This window comes from Sceloporus undulatus, chromosome 5 (genome assembly GCF_019175285.1).
Source record: "Sceloporus undulatus isolate JIND9_A2432 ecotype Alabama chromosome 5, SceUnd_v1.1, whole genome shotgun sequence".
Taxonomy (NCBI): Eukaryota; Metazoa; Chordata; class Lepidosauria; order Squamata; family Phrynosomatidae; genus Sceloporus; species Sceloporus undulatus.
Window position 1 is genome coordinate 86339002 of NC_056526.1, and position 15439 is coordinate 86354440.

The 15439-nt window shown below is 37.9% G+C and overlaps 1 protein-coding gene across 1 annotated transcript in view; it reads left to right on the forward strand.

The window, feature by feature from the left end:
* The first annotated feature begins 335 nt into the window (after positions 1-335).
* The window catches only part of LOC121931653 (semaphorin-3C-like), a 28925-nt gene continuing 13821 nt past the window's right edge, over positions 336-15439 (forward strand). The window contains exons 1-5 of the mRNA XM_042469628.1: positions 336-375; positions 577-822; positions 11141-11229; positions 13912-13953; positions 14608-14765. Coding sequence (XP_042325562.1) covers positions 336-375; positions 577-822; positions 11141-11229; positions 13912-13953; positions 14608-14765 — 575 coding nt within the window. The remainder of the gene's footprint in view (positions 376-576; positions 823-11140; positions 11230-13911; positions 13954-14607; positions 14766-15439) is intronic.

Consider the following 15439-nt stretch of genomic DNA (forward strand, 5'->3'; position numbering starts at 1 on the left):
TTATGGTCCCAATCCAGCATTGATATGCTTTGCTTTGGCTGATTAAGTAGCTTCACTAAGGAATGTACATGCTTTGTAACATCATATACATATTCATCATGTTCATTGAGGACCACAGAGACATTGTGATGCACCTCCTCTCAGTATACATATCTGCATCAGATCTGCATGCTTGCTGGTTCAGTTCAGCAGTGTGTGTGAGTTGCTTTATTTATTTTCCTTTTAAGGACAGATCTATTCTTTATGATTGATTTTCCTAAGTGTGAGCCTTCAAAGAGATTAACTTTGTAGCAAAGCAAACATTAGATAATGGAGCATTCTTTCTCAGTATCTAAATGAAATCAGAATTGGATGAAGTAGAGTTAAATCTGCCTGGTAAACTGTGTGCAACAGTTCATGCACATGTATTGGTGATGATTTGTTCACCTTACTCCAAGTACTAAGAAAAAATCATTCAAATTTCTATGAATTGTTACTTAGAAATATAGGTTGGGAAAAATATTCTTTTAGAAAGTAATGTTTTCAGGCTGTCCCCAGAGAACTGAACACTGAAACGTGATGGATGTAGTTGCTGAGGATTGTCAGTGTCTTTTTTGCAGTGTCCTGGAGGAGCCTTCACACCCAACATACGGACAACTAAGGAGTTTCCAGATGATGTGGTGACTTTTATCAGGAATCATCCCTTGATGTTTAATCCCATCTACCCAATCCACAAGAGACCTCTGATCATTCGGACAGGCACTGACTACAAATACACAAAGATAGCTGTCGACCGTGTCAGCGCTGCAGATGGAAGATACCACGTCTTGTTTCTTGGAACAGGTAAGAAAATAACACATCTATCTTTATTTATTTAGGAATGGGAAGACTATTTGAAAATATTTTAAGAATGGTTTACAAAAAGAGTTTCTCAAGTGTCAGGAAACTCTGACAACCAGCATCCTGGACTTCACAAGGATGTTTTCAAGGCTTATTCTGTGCAAAATTCATGCATGGTTTTTTGGTGCCCAAACCCCCCCCCCCTGTATTTTCTGTGCTGTAATTAATATTTGCTGCTTTCTCCACAAAACATGTGTGAATCTTGCACAGAACAAGGCCCCAACTACAACATTTCATCTGCTGGAAAATGCTGTTTCCTGCTCAGAAATGGCTGTCTTCTGCAGAAAAATACCACATGCACATTTTATGCAGAATAAGCCCTGAACTGCAAAAAGTCTTCAAAAGCTGTGCAATGGGAAGAAAGTTGCTAAATAACAACAACAACTTTATTACAGCCATTTGGCCAGCACAATTTGCTAAATTACTCTTTCTTAATTTTGACAGTAAAATTAGCAAAGAATCACATCCCTAAATAATATATAACCTGTTTACCTGCCATGAGTGAAACTTCAGATTGTTTGAGTAATCTTACCATCTCATAAGTATCCCCAGGGCAAGGATGCAAGCCCAAAAGGCTTCCACTGAGACAATAGTCACAGATGCCTTGGAAGTTTTTTTTAAAGAGATTTTAAGGAATTACAACATGTTCCTGGAGGTAATATAGTCCAAAAACCTATTCAGTGTAGGATTCTCAATGTAGGATACAACTGCAGTGTCCCTGAAACAAAGAAACAAACAAAGAAACAAAACTCAACAAACTAGAGTTGTTTTGTTATTTTGTATTCTGAATTACATTTTAATAAGCATTTAAAGCTTTTGCTTCTCATTAAAAAAAAATTTAAATTGCTGTTGATTTCAATTTATGCCAAACTTATTCAACAGCTCTTCTAAGATGTTGCAAATTCAGGGCCTTGGTTTCGTTTACTGAGTCTATCCTCCTGTATTGCAGTCTTCCTCTTTTCCTGCAGCCTTCTAACTTTTGGCATTTGTGCCTCCACCTTGCCTGTCAACTTATGGCAACCCCCTGAATTTCATAGGGTTTTCTTAGCAAGGAATATTCAGAGTTGTCTGCCAATTTCTTCCTTAGAAATACAGTGGGCCCTTAGTATCCTCTGGGGTTTGGTTACAGGATGCTCAGTGTTACAGGGAAAATGGAAATAACAGAAAGAAAACCAAAGAAAAATTCTATTTTTTGCACCCAGTTCTTCATGGGCCCCATCAGACCTTGCATGGACTCTTCAATATCCATGGACCTTAGCTTAAGAACCCTTACTGTAAGTGCATCAAGTAGGATCCTTTTTTCCCCTTTAACTTTGCCTACTTAAAATAGTCTGATTGTACACAAGAACTAGTGAACATGTGTTATTTGTAAAGGAACCTATGGGTGTGATTAATTGCAAACACTGTATTTTATCCTTTGTGTATTCAATGGGACTGGAAATCATTTTCTAAAGATCTCAGTCACCAAAGAAAGTAGGAATGGGCAAGACTTTCTAATTAAAAGATTTGTGTCAACTTCCTCCTGGTGAGAGTAAAAGTGAGAGACAGAGTGGGAGAATGAGCGGAGGTATCATACAGTACTGGCAGACTTGATAATTGCTGCTGTGGGCTCCATTGGTCCTTTGACAATGGCAAATGAGACTTGGCAGAGTGGTGACATTGAGGCTCAGCAATATGGATGAGCTCTGAAGCTGGGTTGACATGTTGCCAGTCATGTCTGTCACCACGAGTCATTCTACAAAGTAGAGTGTTCCCATGCCAAGTTCAGAAATACCTCCTCCCGTTTAGCTTCAGGGCTGATCTATTCATGCAGATAAATCTTTGACACGGTTTTTCTTGATAGGCAGCATGGTGTAATGATTTAAGCATTGGACTATGATTCTGGAGACAAGAGTTCAGGTCTCTGCTCAACCATGGAAACCCACTGAGTGACCGTGGACAAGTCACACCCTCTCAGCCTCAGAGGAAGGCAAAGGTCCCCCCTGAACAAATCTTGCTGAGAAAACCCTGTGATAGGGTCGCCTTAAGGTTGCACCTGTAGTGTTGCAAAAAGTGTTGCAACAACAATAGTTAGATTTCATACGTCTGCAGTATTTTGGGCTGTGGGTGATGGACTACATCTTTTAATGTTCCCACTCAAAACACACACGCACACACACACAAGACCATCCACCTCTCATCTCATAGCAAGAGAAGACAAACATCTTAGCAAAGGAGCTTAGGCCAGCCATCTCCCTGGGATGACACACTAGTATTCTATGCACATAATGTGTGTGTGTGTTAACCTGAGGGGTAGGCAGCTTTCAGTGACATGCATATATATTCTAATAATAGTTCAAGAAATCTGTTTTTATCTGAATGTGTAGTAAAAGGACATTCTATCATCTTTGTACATAACCAGTATGTGAATTCAGCTTGCCCTCTGTCACCCTAGGTGATCGTGCCAATCTCATAGTAGCTATTCCTTGCCAAGTGCTAACAAGAAGGTACAGAATTGCTTTTCTCAGTTACAGAGCTAGTGAAATAAATCCCATAAGCAGACAATTGTTCATGTGACAGATGGCATGGTTTTCTGAATGATAATGATCTCATAGTTAATGTGTGCCATTCATCCCCAAAATACCTTAAAGCACTCCACAGAGCTGATGGGCTGATGCACAAATTTAGTGCTCCAGGGAGCCTTTTTAACTACTACAAAATGGAGCTGCCTCTCAGATGAAAAGCATTCATCCATTAAAAAGCTGAAAGGGGTGCGGGAAAAGAGTAGGGTAGGGTGCATTTCCTAATCCAATACAAAACAAGAGGAGTGATTGACTTTGGAGTAGTGTGGTTGTTGTTTCCATAAAGAGCAGTATGGCACTTCAGTAACCTCATGTCTTCTCTTTACCATCTGGGCATGTCTCACATTTACTTCTCAGTCATACAGTGTTTTACAGTTCTTATGAATCAGAGTGCACACTATTTACCTCATTCTAACATCCATTCTGTAATGCAGTGAATTAAATGCCGGGCTAGAACCTAGTTAGACTGTGTTTAAATTCTTGATCAGCTATGAATTTACTGTTGAACTTCAGTAAATATGTGCAATATCATAGGCTGAAACTAGATGTTAGAGGACAGAAGATACATGGCTGCTGGTTTAAACAGTGACCTTGAACATCAGTCTCTTCTCTGGTTGCGACTAGTTATAACAAATATAAAATGTGACATCACAGTGACTTGAATTTCTTTGTACCCATGAGATGAATTGAGAAAGAGAAATCCACACTGAAGAAATATTATGTGGCACTGTTTGCTTTGCATAGCATTCAGAAGGGAAAGAGAAATATTAGGGATTGAGCGGCTGTTTCTAGTGACTGCAAAGCATCCCAACATTCATGTTGTTCCCCCACCCTTTTGTATAAAGGAAAATTTAGTGGTCTGTCCCACCAGATCATTGCATAGGTTGGATGTATGAAGTATTTTGTACACCAGTAGTGGCAATTGGTAGAGAAACTACCACTTTATACAGAGGGATGGAAAAAGGACTTGCTGTCGACAATTTGCTGAAACTAGATGTTGCAGAACAAGCAAACACAATGACACTTTCTGCCTCAGTTGAAGGTATGGCATGAAGATATAATATTGAAACAGAGCTACAGTGCTCTCTCTTCAAGCACAGTAACCTGCTAAGTGGATCAATCAGTGTTCTCCATTCCTCATCGCAGACCTTGGGTGGAATGTGGTGACACATTCATATTAATTTAGAGGAATTTCCCTAATTTATATGGTGGGTAGTGTTGGACTACAAGTCTGGAAACACTGGGAGACCCTTGCCCAGCATCACCCATTGGGTTTCATGGCCAAGAGGGGACACTTGGCCATGGAACCCAATGGGCAACATTGGGCAAGCCACATGCTCTCAGCCTCATTGGAAGGCAATGGGAAACCTCCTCTGAACAAATCTTCCAAAGAAAACCCCATGATTTGACTTGAAGACATACAACGTACATTACATGCCACATAAGTTTGCCCTTGTTAAGCCATTTTGCTTATCTTAATCAGAGCTGTCTTGCTTCCAAAAATTATTTGGAAACAAATCAGAGTTTGGATAAGCCTTCTGGATAGTCGTGACCCTAGTATGATCCATAAGGTGGCCAAATTCTGCTACATTGTGTGTAAAATCCGCCCTCAATTGGTAAATGAAAATTTTACTGCTGCACAGATGATTTGACCCGGCATTATTGTAACTGTAATTGTTTAAGTACTATTCATGCCCAGGTATGTACAATGTATATTTTAAATTATACTGATGCTGTTTTTCTTTTCTTTTCTTTTTATACTGGTCAAAGACCGAATAAACTATATTAAATTACATCAGAGTTTGGATAAGGCTGGTAATTTTATCACAGGAATACCTGCACCTTTAAATTGGCACCCATTTTCAGCTGAACTAAAATTATCGTATGAATCTGTAGCTTTCTGAGAGAAAAGAAACATCTGACCAATTCTGAAAGGGGCAAAAAAGAATTTGACAAGATGAAAATATTTATGAGAGAAGTACCTCACAATGCAGATGATAGAGTCAGTCTTTTGCCATCCCAGCAAGCTCATTCTGTTATCATTTGACAAAAATGTTTCCAGCAAAATGTAGAGAACAAGCTTATTTTTAGACTTTGTTTTTATTTCTCTGTTTGTTTTCTTGATCTTGAGGTCAGAATGAGATATGTACTGTATATTGCATCCTTTTTTGAACCAGACCTGCAATTATCTCTTACTTGAAAGAAATACAGACCACCTCAAAAGAAAAGATCTCTCCATGAAACTGTCATCCAGTATTTACTACATTTGTGGTAGTGGTTTTTCTGATGTGGACAATGTGACCTCTCAGTTTTTGTCTTTTGCTTATTTGAGGGGTTTTTTTTTTGGGGGGGGGGGGTAAAGTCTGTTTAGAATGCTGGGTTTTGGACATTGACTGTACAGACTGGAATGTTATCTTTTTTGGCTGTCTCAGTGTAAAATGCATGGAAACATACAAACATTTATCTTGTATCAGAAAATTGAACATATTGACTAGTGGCCAAATATTCATAGGTGTATTTCTTCAACCTCAACATATGCTGAGCCTATGCATGAGAGACCAGCAAGTCACTCTTTCATCAACAGCCCTGCTAAGGTTTGCAGACTTAGGGCTGTGGCTTCCTTGATCAAGTCTTTCCACCTGGAATGCAGCCTTCCTCTTTTCCTACTGCCTTCCACCTTACCAAAAATTATTGTCTTTTCTAATGAGCCATGTGTTCTCATGATATGGCCAAGTATCTCAATTTTAAATTGTCTTGCCTTCTAGGGAGAGTTCAAGCTTGATTTCCTCTAGGACCCATTTATTTGTCTTTTTAGTAGTAGAAATGGAGAATACTACAGCATGGACTATCCTGACTTTAGTATTCAATGATATTCCTTTACACTTCCAAATTATGTCTAGTATCCTCATAGCTGCCATTTCTAGTCACACTCTTCTGATTGCTGTTTCCATTCTGATTAATGACTGAGCCAAGGTATGGAAAATCTTGAACTGTTTCAGTGTCTGTAAACCTGCCTTTGCACTTTCTTCCTTGACATTCTTCAGTAATCGTTCCACGTCTTTGCTGTTTTGTGCAAGTACTATGGGGCCATGTGTATGCCTAAAATTGTTGGTTTTCTTTCCTCCAGTTTTCGCATCTCCTTCCTCCAAATCTAATCCAGATTTATGTGTGAAATGTTCAATGTACAAGTTAGAAAACAGTGAGGAGATAAGTGCCACATGCTTTCAGATATTTGTTCAGTATTTTTTATATACAATTGTGAATTTATTTATAAGAACAAAAAGTAGAATAATTTGTAACAAGCAATTAATAAACACAAATAAAGTTCATATAATATTTTAAAACATCATTGTCAGCCTTAATTCTACATGACTGAAGGAGTGAAAACTGTTTAAACCATGTTCAGCCTGCTAAATTCCATAAAGTATCTTGCTAAATAGAAAGAACATCTAATGTCCCACATTTAAATCTAATTTAATTTAATTTCTATACATTGATTATTATACTATTTCTCTTCGTCTTTGCACACAAGTCACTGAACAGTTGCATTCAGGATTCTGACTCTATTTCTTTCCACTCTTTCTTTTGCTTCCCATCTGCCCTTAACTGCTTGAAGAGTTCTATCTGTGATCAATTCAAGTTTCTCTTTCTTTTTAGCTGCAGACAGTGTCTTTTTGCATTTGCATTCCTTCCTGATAATGTTGACTTTTAATCACTCTCCCCAATTATTTGCAATTTTTCTACATTCCATTTCTTCATTACTACTTGTTTTACTATGTCTAGCTTCCCTTGATTCAAAGTCCATGTTTCTATAATATGTTTTGTGCAGCTTTGGATTTTCCTTTTTGTACTATTTTTGTAGTTTGAGTGTGTCAAAAGCTGAACGTCCTTTCAACTGGAGTTGGGTTGTGTCATATAGTACCACTCATAGTTGTCCTCTGCTGTAGCTCAGTAGCTCTTTGAGTGTTTTTCTTTCTGGGAGTTTCATCTTCTGCCACTATGTGTTCTTTAATTTTGGTTTGTCTCACAATAGGGTTTTCATGGTAACCCATGCAATTCATAGTAACTCATAGTAAAAGACATCCTTCTGCTTAGTGCTAACAAGTGTTAGTTATGGTGCCACTGCCATGTCTGTAAGAGATCCTCTGCCAGTGTCACTCTACACTACTGTTGCTGCGTAGTAGATGTTTGGTACATTTAGTCTGGCTCTTCCGTAAAAGCTTGTTTGACATGGGAGACCCTATACCATCAGCATAACCTCTTGCCTCACAGGAACATGCAATCCCCAACACAGCAAAAAGGTAATACTGTGGTGAAGTATGTGTACCTACCTAAGATTTATATGCATATTATGAATAATATCATAACCAGATGTCACAGTTCTTAGAATTCAGTAGAACTGGACAGTTCTTCTAGTAATTGACCACATGGGTCAATATTTAGATTTTTTAATACGGTATATTCCTTCCTTGATTCTTTTTGTCTTCCATACCATCCATCATTTCCTCCATTTATCAGTCTTTTGGCAGTTTACCCTTCAGTTTCCCATTTCTTTTGCTGCTTTCCAAATTCTCACAAGAAATATAGGATATTTAATAATACCAGTGTAATATATAGGGTTTATGCAGTGCTTGTAAGTTTTTGGAACGCTTAATATTTACATTATTTGAATTACTTCCATGGGAGACTAGGCTGGCCCCCTCACTGCTGGCCTTTCACAGGCAGGCAAAGGCATTTTTGTTTAAACAGTCCTTTTGAAATCTGGCAGGCTTGGTTTTATTGGGAGATGAGAGGGTTGGTCTTGGATTGTTAATTTTAATTTTGTATGTTTTAAATTTCATATTTGTAATTTTTATATTTTTACGATTTTAATTGTACACTTTTAATTGTTGTATTTTACGTATGTTAGCTGCCTTGGATCCCACTTTGGGAGAAAGGAGGGATAAAAATAAAATAATAATAATAATAATAATAATAATAATAATAAGTCAGCGTTTTGATTACCATATTACAGTGGAGTGCTGTGGGCTGAAAAATAATAGCTTTCCTGCAGCTGCTTACTAGGTTTGTAGCAGAGGTAACACACAGAACCATTTCTAATTTGTAGCTCAACCACTATTGTATAGTTGTTGCTAATCAACAATTTTTGGAGGTGTTGATTGGACAAATCTGTTTTCTTTTACTAAGAAAGTGAGTCACTATTTAGGTTGAAGCTTAATCTGTAGTGCTTGGTTTGACATAGGGGAAATAAGGCTCTTTGTATAAAACCCCATAAGAGATAACATTAAGTACAAGAGAGTTGTAGAATGGTTCAGTGATTATGAATTAAACATCTATAAAGGTTTAGAATTATTATCCTTGCTTTAGTCATGCTCTTTGCATCCATCGTGTATGAACCACTGTCCCAATATTGGGAGAAAGGCAGAATAGTAACAAAATAAAATAATTTCTAGTTCTTCTGACCAGAGGCAGCAGTTTAAAATCTGTAAGATAAAAAGTGCCATGCATGTCACTATAGCTAGAAGGCTTTCTAAATTTCCTTGTAACCCATTAGAGGCCACCGTAATCCTATAAAGTTTATTTCAAATTGTACAGGATCATGTGTTACAGTTTGCTTTACAGTAGTCTGTGTCAGAATAAGACTCTGGGAAACCAGCGTTTAAACTCTCCTTGAGTATGTTAGTCCACTGGGCGACCTTGGGCAAGTCATTCTTTTAACCTCAGAAGAAGGCAGTGGCAGACCCCCTGTGAACAAATCTTGCCAAGAAAACCCCATGTTAGGTTTGCCTTAGAGTCACCATAAATCAGAAATTATTTGAAATTGTTTATCTGAAGATACCAGCCACAGATGCTGGCAAAACATCAGGAATAAACTCTTCTAGAACATGGCCACATAGCCCAAAAAACCCACAAAAAACTATGGATGCCAGCCATGAAAGCCTTCGACTTCACATGTTGCATTTGCCTTAGCTTGTTTTACTTCTGTTTCCAACATTACTGTCTTTCTGGTAAGATTTTTTTTAAAATAGAGAATAATAGTAAAACCTCCCAAAATATCCTCTGTGTGTGCGCATGCGCACATGCATGCGCTGACAAATAGCAATCTTTTGAGCTTGCTATGATCCTTTCCTCCTTACTGAAATCTTTTAGCCACCCTCATCTATTCTGCAATCCAAATCTGAGAAAATATCCTTGCTTAGGAGAACACTTTAAATTTGAGTCACAATTTAATGAGAACGCAAACATAGCTCAGAAATCCTAAACTAACTAACTAACTAAACAAACTAAGCATGGCATTTATCATTTGAAAGCACCATTCTTATATTGGTGAGGCACTCTATGAAGCCTTTACATTTGTGAAGCCGGAGCAGCCACACTCATACAGATTGGCAATCTTAGTGTGACGGATGGGGAAATCTTCTCTGAACCTGCTTTTTGAATTTCAAGGAAAGTTTCTTTCATATCTAGTTTATCCCTCAGAGTTTGGATACATGTACCTCACACCACATTAACTGTTCCTACAGAAACCGTTGAGGATTGTTGCCAAAAATTATCTTCAGTAATGTATTTCCCTGCAAATAACTAGAATAATTTACTTGACATAAATTGCATAAGATTTTCTGTAGTTTAGATCTCTGTGGAAATTGATGGCTAATGTACGTGCAGAAAAGAGTCCATAACTCTTTAAGGTTGTCCAGAGTGTCTTTGGTTTCTAATGATATACTGTATACACTGAACTTGGTACAGTTTTTAAAATTCTGCATGGGAAGTTAAAAGTATACATTTACTTAAGGTATTCTCAACTTGTACCCTAATGTTAGCTACAATTCTGATCTTTATAAAGCCTAATATGTAATAGGAAGGAGGATGGGGGGAGTTCAAAATATTACTGTACTCCTTGTATTTGCCTGCATAAGAAGAAATTGTATCCAGATGAGTATGCCTGATTCTTATTTTATTTTGAAAAGAGGCATACTGTATTGAAATAAATCACAGTTTTGGCTGGTTGATGAAAAAGGAGAATTACCAATGGCAATATCAGGGGAAGTCTTGGGGACGGCATAGAAGAGGCATCAACAAAAACAAAAAAGTAATTACTTTTTTAAAAAAATACACTGAAGGCCTAAAAAGAAGGATCTTGAGGTACATGTAGCCTCATTTCTAACATACCTGTGTATGTCCCTTCAAATCACCTGTCAGCATATGGCAACCATATGAATAAACAGAGTTTTCTTAAGCAAGGAATACCCAGAAGTGGTTTTACCAGTTCCTTCCTCTGAAATGTACTCTACAGCACTTGATAATATTATTGCTAACACCCAAGTACTAAACAGAGCTGGTCCTGCTTAGCTTCCAAGATAATATGGGATTTGGTGCCTTCAGGGTATAGACACCCAGAAATATTGCAGGGGGGATGAGGAGCAAATTTCTTTTTTGGGGATGTCTTCTCTTTAGTGTTCCTAATGGAACCTTGTAAATGAACCCAAAAAGTACAATCTCACAAAATGTTTTTACTAGCTAGGCTGAAGGTCTTTGATAACCTACCAGAAGCAACCAGGTGTGCTAATATACTGTTCTGTTTTGTACTGATGACATTATTTCCATTGTTCCGGTCAGTTTGGATTTTGTCAAAATCAATGCATCTGATTTCTTGCTCTGTTTTTCTTCCCCACTGTGACTCCCTTTCCCTCATGTTACAGACCAGGGAACTGTACAGAAAGTTGTGGTCCTGCCCAATAACTCTTCTACAAGTGGAGAACTCATCTTAGAAGAACTTGAGATGTTTAAGGTTGGTCTCTCTCAGACTTACTGTTTCCCTCCTCTGTCAAAACACTTTTATCTAAAATAAGTTGGGAGGCTTGAACTGTCTTTGATAAAAGATCAAACGGGAAGCATTTCAACTTTCCCCCCCGTTATGAAGTTGGACTTATCCAAGTGAAAAGGAGGGCTCAGTTTTTTTGTTCAGCATTTAAATTGATTTTTTTTATGTTGCCTTCCTGGATTAAAAGGATTTCAATAAGTGGATGTTCCCCTTCAGCCCATTTCATTGCAGCAGCTGCTAGAAGCAAATGGGTTTTTGCTACATCACAATTGCAAACAATTGTGATATGATGCCAGGTTCTTTTTGTTTTTGATTATCCAAGGAGCGTTCTGACACTAAGCTACAGATCTCAAGTAAAATAGCCTGGTTTTGTTTTACTTTCTGTACTTTTAAAAACACAGACGTTATTGGTGTTGGATATCCACAGACTTCAATCAACCAGAACTACAAAGATGGATAAATAATTCAGGAAGGAAAAGCCATAGAATGGAGTGGTCAATCATTTCTCCAGATCACTCTGTAGTTAAACATAAAAGTGAGAAGAACAATCATGTTATTCCAATGAAGTAAATCAAAGTAGCTTGCTTCACATTTAAAGATTCTGCCTTCATTCATACATCTTTTATGGTCAGGGTCAGGGGTGGGAAAATCATATTGTCCAAAAACAAAACTAAAGGGTTCTGCCAAAGAAAATCTCTCTGTGTAAAATATCACTAAATAAATTATATCCCACTTCCAATTACCAAAAGACACTACTGTGAAGAAATAAGGGATTAAATAAACCCTGGAGTATAGAAGCCAGTAAAATTTCTAAAATGGTATAAGTACCCCACTGAAAAATGAGCAAAAAATATCCAAACTCAAATCCAGAGTAATCGAACCCTGAATCAGGAAAGCCAATAAAATTTCTGAAAGGGTAACAATACCCCACTAATAGTTGTGCAAATACAAAAAAATAAAATCATAAAATGATATAAAACACTAAAGGCCAGATGTGTTTCGACACCAATCTTCCTCAGTGGCCTGCAACCATTTAAAATATATCTGCTCATCAGCTCCCACAATGTGTCTGTGCTCAGTTTAAAAGCAACAATGGTCTTGTGCTGCTCACTAAGATCCTTATATAAACAGCTAATATGGTAATAGGAACAATCCTGCCAAGACTCAGGAAAAGATCCTAGGGAAAACTTTGGGTGTAAAAGAGCAATGAAAAGCTCAAATCACCAACTCACACTTGAGCCCACCAATGTTGAATCCATTTGGGTTCCAATTTTGTGGTTGTTATGTGTGCTTAGTATTAAATATCCCATCCATGCACAAATCCTCATTTGCAATTGCCTCCCAGCCTGAGGCCTACCATCAGCACAGAACAATACACATGAAAATCACTCCTGCGTTCCCAGGCTCACACAGTATATATAGACCCACTTTTTCCAGGCAAACATTCTCTGAAGATGCCAGCCACAGATGCTGGCGAAACGTCAGGAGGAAAATCTTCTAGACCGTGGCCACATAGCCCAAAAACCCACCAAAAACCATGGATGCTGGCCATGAAAGCCTTTGATTTCACCAAAAACCAATAACTGATAATTCACCCCACATATTACTAATATATCCTATGACTTGTTCCCAAATGTTTACAAAACTATTTATTTTTCCATCATTCAAAATGTTAATTTATTCAATTTGGCCATCTCTAAAAAATTTAATAGCCAATCCTGTCTTCATCAGACTCAGATTTACCACTCTTTGCCCAGACCCAGCAACCAACATGGGTACTAGCTTGGGCCACCAGCAAACCACAGTTGATCTTATGCCTTCTCCTCTATTCTACTACTGCACTTCATGTTTCCTTGCAGTTGAAGACAGCTCAGCTTCATCTGCCATAACTTCATTTTTCTCTTATGATTATTCTGGTTAATCCATGAGCCCCAGAATTTATGCTCTTTTATATTATCAGCTTTTTAAAAAAAATTAGGTTGCAGCTTTACACAAGACACCAATTATCACTTCATGCTTTTCTGATTCTAGCTGAACATTGAAGAAGCAAAAGAGAGCAAAGCACTAGCTAGCTTGATGTGCCCTTTGAATATGCTGAAAGCAAACAAAATGTCAAGTGGGCCAACACTTAATTTTTAATACTGACATTTTGCATTGATAATGTAAAAACACATGCACTGTTAAGCATTGTGAGCAGGAAACATTAGATATCCCCCTCATCCTGCTTACGTGCTAATTAAATATGAGGTGTGACATAAAATGCAGTGTGCTATCAGCTTCAAAGCATAAATAGAAGGATTTGTTGCAAACAGAAAGTGATGGTTTGAAGGCATAAGTTGGCTATCTTCACTCCTGAAGTGGTTCTTTATGAGCTGTTCATCTGGAATTGTCTAGAACTTGCAAGTGTTTAGACTGAGGGGCTTCGTGATGTCAACTCCAGAGATGCAGACACATGGCTCAGAGAATGTAATCTCTGTCAAACTTTGCACTGTCACAGACAATGATGAGGGGAAATTATGAAGCTGTCAAGAAAAGCTGACCTTCCAGAATGAGCTATTATTTGATGTATTGGAAGTTGTTATAATCTTGGTTAATTGAAATAGAAATTTAAGAATTCAAAACTCCCCTTTATTTTTATTTTTCTTCCAGAATAATGCTCCAATAACAACAATGGCCATTTCATCTAAGAAGGTAAAGAGAGAAAGGACATTTATTAAGCATTGATGTAATTATAGTTGATCGTTCACCTTAAATGTAATCTTTACAAATAGTTATTTGTCTGGGTCCAAACTAATATAGTGGGACTTTAGTCCTATTGAAGTCAGTGAGGCTTAAGCTATGACTAACCTACTGTACTCATTTCAGTAGGTTAGTCATGGCTTAAGCCTCACTGACTTCTTCATAACTCAATGGCTATTCCCTCTTGCCACAAAAGTAAAGGAGAAGCCAAATATGATATGCAGAAGAAATAAGGTTTCTTAAATCCGTTAGTCTGATCCAAATTTCCAGCTAGGGGTGGTGGAATTAAAATACTGAAAAAGGAGTAGTATATCAGATCTCCAAGCTGAATTTAGCCCTCCTCCTGACATAAAGAAACAATGAACCACAGTGTTTAAAAAGTGTTAAGCATTTTCTAACAGGAAGGTATAATATTATAGGCGAATTAACCTGAGAGAACCTTCTGTTTGCTTTGGCTCTCTACCCATCAGTAGCTCACCTCTCTGTTTCGTTGTTAATTCCAAAAGAATAGGAAAGCTTTAGCCCTTCATTAGTTGCATCCTGGCTAACTTTCCTTCTCTAATCTCAGCACCTGAAATAAATCTCTCTCAATTTCCTATTAAATAGCAACAGTTGTATGTAAGCTCGGATGAAGGGGTCACCCAGGTTTCTTTGCATCGCTGTCATATATATGGGACGGCCTGTGCTGACTGCTGCCTTGCCAGAGATCCCTACTGTGCCTGGGATGGCAATTCCTGCTCCAGGTTCTACCCAACAGGGAAAAGGTAAATAAATATTTGGGGGACTGGTGGGATTTGCAAAAAGAAATGTGAAGCTTCTATTTATTTCCTAGGTATGTAATACAATATTGGAAGGGGAAGTCTTTCATTGATCACTTTTAAATTGCCATATATTCATATGCACACATGCACACACACTTGGCAGGGTTGGGCCATCTAGAGTATTAATTTATTAATAGCACAGCTTTAACACTTGAAGACCTTGTGCTTCGTTTCAAGTCTGGAGGGTCTGACCTCTTTTTGTGGATAACTGCCAGCAAAAGGACAAGCTGCTCATTGACTAATAATTAATGGAGTAGTTTATTGGCAGCATTCCCCTCATGGAAAAGGTTATAACTGTTGTGCTTCTTTCATTTGGTATCTGGAGATTAAGCATTTCAATTTTTACTTCCATGCTCCCTTTTTAGTACCCCAACAAGTAAGATCTTTTGCAGTAAAGTACATGTGTCCAAGTGAGTATGGGTTTTCCCCACCTTAATTGTGCTTAGTTTAGAACAGGGGTGGGTATATGGACAGTCAGATGGCATTGTGTTGCAACTCCCATAAACTATAGTCGGTATAGTAATTGGTGAGGGTGATAGGAATTGTGGTGCCACATCAAGAAGGGCATATATCATCATTATTTCTCAAGACTGAAGTACAAGTTGAGTATCCCTTAC